This window comes from Rhea americana, unplaced genomic scaffold, assembly GCF_003343005.1.
Source record: "Rhea americana isolate MKP2758 unplaced genomic scaffold, rheAme1 scaffold_109, whole genome shotgun sequence".
NCBI classification, from domain to species: Eukaryota; Metazoa; Chordata; class Aves; order Rheiformes; family Rheidae; genus Rhea; species Rhea americana.
In genome coordinates this window covers 342,495-348,460 of record NW_028185139.1, presented here as the reverse complement: position 1 = coordinate 348,460, position 5,966 = coordinate 342,495, and the positions used below count along the sequence as shown (strand labels likewise).

The 5,966-nt window shown below is 37.9% G+C and overlaps 1 protein-coding gene across 1 annotated transcript in view; it reads right to left on the bottom strand.

Annotated features, from left to right (window-relative positions):
* Positions 1 to 5,966, bottom strand: part of MAP4K3 (mitogen-activated protein kinase kinase kinase kinase 3) — a 72,994-nt gene that overhangs the window by 18,528 nt on the left and 48,500 nt on the right. The window contains exons 20-22 of the mRNA XM_085311318.1: positions 5,716 to 5,757; positions 2,894 to 2,978; positions 1,685 to 1,764 (exon numbers count right to left, since the gene is read on the bottom strand). Coding sequence (XP_085167444.1) covers positions 1,685 to 1,764; positions 2,894 to 2,978; positions 5,716 to 5,757 — 207 coding nt within the window. The remainder of the gene's footprint in view (positions 1 to 1,684; positions 1,765 to 2,893; positions 2,979 to 5,715; positions 5,758 to 5,966) is intronic.

Here is a 5,966-nt window from a genome sequence, read left to right as displayed (position 1 = left end):
AAAAAGTACAACACACCCACAGCACAGATATATTAGAAAGAGATTTGAGGAGATCTGGAGGTTAAGTGAAAGACTCTTCTGCCAAAGACTGAGAGATTAAGTTTAGAGCTGTACTGACTCCTGGAAACTTGCATTATTTATGCTTCATCCAACAGAAGAGTGAAATGTAGTGGAAAAATAACCAAGGACACAATTTTTTTCTTTTACAGTGAATTTCACCAGACCTAAAGGGCAAACAACAAAGTGAAACACAGGACTGGAAAGTGCTACATGAATTAAAGCTCAATTGACTATAATTATAAATAGCCATGTCATAAACGGTCAGCACAGAGGGCACGTAGCACTTTTATTCCTTATGTCGCCTTATAACCTAAGCACACACTATAAAAACCTACAGTAATAAACTAACAGCTTGGTTGCATCCAAATTCAGTTTGCAGGTTTGACCAGCCTTTTGCAGTTGCATAAGCATACTGTGACCTGGTGGGTTTGGATCTGAGAGTTAGAGACAAGCAATATTCCAAACTCCCAGGTTGCTGGAGCCTGCACATCCTCCTCCTCCTCCACACGTTCCCAGCTAAGTTTACTTGCATCTTTTCTCGCCTCTATGTGCTTACTACATATCTCTCAAAACCTCATCAGACAACACACGTGGACTGTGGTGCTTAGAAAAACATGGACAAGTATGAGAGTATGAGTTTCACTGTATCTGCTCTCCTTGCCATTTCTAAGTCGCTGCTGTTGCTGTGTTTGGCCTACAAGTATTAGGGATGTTTCTCAGGGTATGTTTTAAAACTGCAGCGTAACAGGGCAGTACCTGAGCTGATTTTAAGCTRGCTAACTCAAGCACCAACAGCTGGTTATGGATTACATGGAGCTCAGTGCAACTTAGCTGGGCCACCTGCTCAACACAACAGACAGATCTACAAAGTCTGGACCCTGGAAGATGAACAAACACCAGTGCCTCCAGCTTACAGTGTGAAGGCTGTCCTTGCAAATTCCTCCATCTTGATGGCAGATGCATAGCTCCCTAAGTTAGGGAGAAGGCAGGAAAGAAAACAAGTCTCTTAGAGATTAACAGAAGAGCCAGAGAAGACACTATACAGAAAAGCCTGCAACTGGCATTCTTCCCTCCCTACTTCCCCCTCCAAAAATTACTATTTATGAGATTCTGCAAAGATAGAATCTTAACTGGGATTCAGTAAGCTGAGTCTTGCCACTGAAGCTGCTTTTAAGACCACAAGAATGGAACTTAGAAAATAAAGGTTCTCCTCACTTTGTAGGTGTAACATACATTTGCTACAAAATATTTATCTTGTAACACAGCTTCAAAGAAAATGGAAACCTCCACCCAAAATATATCAAGGAAATTCCATACTACTAAGCAAATCATTTAACTGCTGGATAATGCACTATGATGAAGTTCAACACGTCAGTATCTGCAGACCTCCTACTTAACCATGATTCAGCCTACAATAAACTTAAACATTGCTCACAACTGAAAGGTATCCCACATAGCAAACATTTAAGGTAAATCTCGGTGTACCTAGTGCCTGTGTAACTGCAGTAAAGAGGATTCAAAAAAATCAAACAACCCCCGCCCCCAACATTATATGGCATTAAGCTGAGTGGCTAAAAAATGACAAAGATGTAATTTTTCCCAAAACTTCACARCAGAAATATACCTGCTCCATTGATGTTTCATGAAGTTCATTGAGGTTCAGTGTGTAAATACCTTCTTCTGCACCAAATATCAAGTACTGATCTGTGAACATAAACAAATTCAGAAATTCTGATTTAAGGAAGTTGTGCTTTATGAGCATGCAACTTTTGTACCAAACCTTTACACACAGACAAAAAATAAAAAGAGAGAGAGAGAGAGAGAGAGAGAGAGAGAGAGAGAGACACAGACAGACAGAGCGAGCAACTCAGAACAGTTACATGCACTAGAGCCAACCAACCTACAACATTCACTGTGTTTCTCGTCAAGGAACAAGGAAGCTTAAATCTGTGGATGGAGCTGTTGTTAGCCACAAAAATAAGGCTGATCTTTCCTAAGGTCTGACAGTTCGAACAAAAAGAATAGTGATACAACTGTATGCAAGAATTCAAGTGAATAATTTCCATAGATTAGCCAATTTAAACATTTCCCTATATTGACAGATCTTAGCTATTTCCTGAAGTGTTTGAACAGTCATAGTGAGTGCAACGTTTTCATGGTACCTTACAGGYGCCTCACTTCTGGAATACTGTTTCCCTCTTCTTTCTTGCAATTGCAATGCAAGTTGATTAATTCCTTCATTTGCATTTGCACGCACAAATGAGGCAGACATCTCACATGAAGACACTGGCATTGCTTACTTGCTCAGCAGTGTCTAGCTATAYCGTTAATAAGGTGAAATTGCAGGTATTATGCATATAGTGTTACCAATTATTCYTTTCATTAGGATATTGAATAAAGCACTGAAATGTGTGCAGATATGAAAAGAGATCCAGAAGCCCACATGACCACAAAGATTTAGAAAAATCAAACCAATGATAGAGACAAATGGATCTCAAGTAGAGCCGCTGAAAGTCAGATTTTTTAAAAATAAATTAGGATTGGCATGTTTGCATCAACTACAARGTTGAGTGTTTTGAATCTCAGCCAAAAAATATTTCCTTACCTTTATTCGTATGTAATTTATTATTTTTAAATCAAAGATGAAAACTGCACCCCTCCTATCTTAATGTAATTAGAAAACCCACTGAACTTCAAACAGCAGTGTTTTAATTAAGGAAGACTTTCTGCCTATATAAATAAATCTATTTTAAAAGGAATAGTCCTTCTCCTGAAGTTTTCTAGAGTGTTTAGATGAGAGGATAAAATGGGCAAAATATACATAATACAATACCTCTTGTATCTGGATTTATCCATGATGTTGCACAATGAATTTTTAAGGGACAGCCATTAAAAACCTTTGAAAAGCAAGCACCCATCTGTAAAAGTAAAACCAAGTTTTTCTAAAAGCAATTAAAAACTTACATAGGAAAAATTAAATTGTGACATTTCCAATGTGATTCTTTTGACTTAAAGTACTAAAAAACAATCAAAAACAGTTAAAAGCACAGCTTCATGTCATGCTGAAATAATCTAAACCACACAACATATGCCAGCAAATGAGATTTTTTTTTTAAGTGTTATTTTCTTTGTCTGTGCAAACTTTCTGAGCAAACATGCCAGATTTAACCTTTTTACAGCTCTTAATTTAAGAATCTAAGCACGTACTTACTGCAAATGTGACAAAACTGAGGAAGATTCCTGAATTTTGTGATTTTAAAAACAAACACTCCCAACAGTGACATTTTATTCCTGCCAAGTTTAACAAATTAAAAATAAAAATCGAGGTCATCCAGTAATTAAAATTTTAGTCTTGGTTTCTCTRTGATTTGCTTTCAACTAATTTACTTGCAATATCAAATGCCTCTCAAAGCAAACCTCTGGCAGATCTGGTAGAAGAAAAGAACTTAAGAATTAAGCCTTTAAAATGAAAAATAKAGCAGCATTTAGCCCTTTCTTTGTGCTTCAGACATCCCTCTGTCATGACTATCATGGAGCCCATGAGTTGGTCAATATTTGCTTTAGTGAGGAAAGACTCAAACCTGTTACAGTAATCAACTAAACGTGAAAGAGATCCCACTGCAAAGGGGAAAGGTTTCAGCACTGGTGGTGGTACGGCAGAAGCCTCGGGACAAAGGCAGGGAGCTTGCTGCTTGCTAAGTGAATAGTGATCCTTCGGTAGGTGTAAGAACAGATGCAAGACAGAAGATACAGACAGCAAGGCAGAAAACCGAGAAGATACTGATACAACAGAGAGGGATCTCAATACACTGACAGCCTCAGTGTGGTCAAATTCCTTGGCAGCAAGAAGTTTGAAGGAGGGGTATCAAGAGAAATGAGAAAAGATTTTTTTTTTCAGCTGTTTATGGAGGTCTCCTCCCAAGTATGCGGGGCATCAAGAGGCCCTTATTAGAAGATTCATCAGATGGCATTTGGGGCACTGCTGGTATCTAACAAATAACAAACCAAATAATCAGAACTACAAGGTATACCACAGAAAAGGAACAGAAGAGACTGAAATATTTTACTTGCAGCAGCAAGGTATTTGATAATCAAAACTCCCAGATGATTCTAGGATGCAGAACACACCCCACATTGGAGGAAAGCAGCAAGTCCAGCAACCCCTACAGATCTGATCAGGGGAAGAATTTGGTTATTTGGCAACTGATGGAGACCAGAGGCAGGGAAGACAAGTAAGTGCCAGATCAGTCTCCTGTACTTCACAGAAAGGTTAGAAAAAACTAATTACACTTAAAGGGGGYGATGTGATGAGGGAAAACAAAGAGAAGAGCAATAGTTCCCAATACCACAGAGGACCACCAGGGCCACAGAATTAGCACACTACAAAGACAGCATAAACATGCAGARAGTCCTTTGACCAGCTTCAGAGCTCTCCCTCTTCATTAATCTCTTTTACAGCTTCATTATACTGGTACCTTACAGGCATTCTCTGATGGCCAAAGATACAGATAGAGCCCATTTTTATTTTCCCCCCCCTCTCCTGTTGCTGAAGTTCCAGTACGTGGCAAAAGTTCTTACTTTACATTTTGGGCTATTCTATTTCCCACCCTTTTTCTCATTCCAGTCATCAAGTTGATCTCATTTCTCCCTTCTTGCGACTATTCAGTTCTTCTCAGTACTAGGAATACTTCCAAATTTCTGCCATGCTCTCATTTTATGTATGCACACCTAGGTCATGCATTTGGTTAGTAAAACAGGATTGACTTCAATAAATGATGATAAATGCATCAAGAAATCAAAGCTCCGGAACAACYCTTTGTGTTGTAGTCTTTTGCATAAACTCTAACAAATAGAAGACAGACATCTGCCTTGACCCATACTGCTTCTCTAAGTAGAAACAAGAGCATCTGCACTTACGCATCATTGTAGTAATTTTAATTTGGCATCCAGAGATGAGGAAATGACCTGGTTAAGAGTAACTTGGCAAAAAAGGCTGGTTCTAAACCAGACCAATCCCCCATTTGGTTTACAGCACAACTACATGAATGCATGTAGGAGGGAGAGTATTTGGGGGCAGGAACAAATGGCCAAGAAAAGGGAGAGTTGGGCTCTTTTGATGACAGTGCTGGCTGAAGTCACCGTGATGTGTCCTCATGGATATTASAATGAAATTTCATTTATAATTTCATTTACAAATTAATTTTACAATGAAATTCTAGTTTACTTTACATTAGAAGCTGCATGTAGACATCCGTAATAGTTATTCCCAGCCCTAAGGCACTTATGAATCCTATACCCAGAATTTTTTAAACCTAAAGCCGAATGCTATAAATTTAGCATTCTTGAGATATATTTGTAATTTCTGAGGTATAAGACCCCCCACATCCTACAGAGAAAGACTGATCAGTAAGTACTTCCAGTACTTTTTCATGAAGCAAACAAATCTTCCAAAAATTACTTACAGAACAAAAAAGTCAAGGATAACTTGTGAAATATTGTACCCGTGACTTAACACTTGTAAGAGATACTGGCTTTTATGCTTTTCTATTTTTTAAAAAAACAAATAACAAACATTCAAAAAATGCCCTTTCTCAGCTTTAGCAGGAAAACACATTCTATCTGCAAAATGCATTTGTATGAGTCAGTAATACTCACATGTACTTTAGGTGTGGGAGGAAGGCCATTACTAATTGGTTTCTAGAAAATAAAAGTTAAAAAGTTCATTTATACATGTATGTGCACATACTTTCTCTCACTTCTGGCATAACTAAAATACAATCTGAAAAAAATAACACCACATGCCCTTTTTACACTCCTGTTAAAAGCAGTTGGTAAATAAATGGCTAATTATACCAGTAGAAAATGAAAAGCCAGTACTTCCTTTTTTTTTCTTTTTCTTTTTTTTT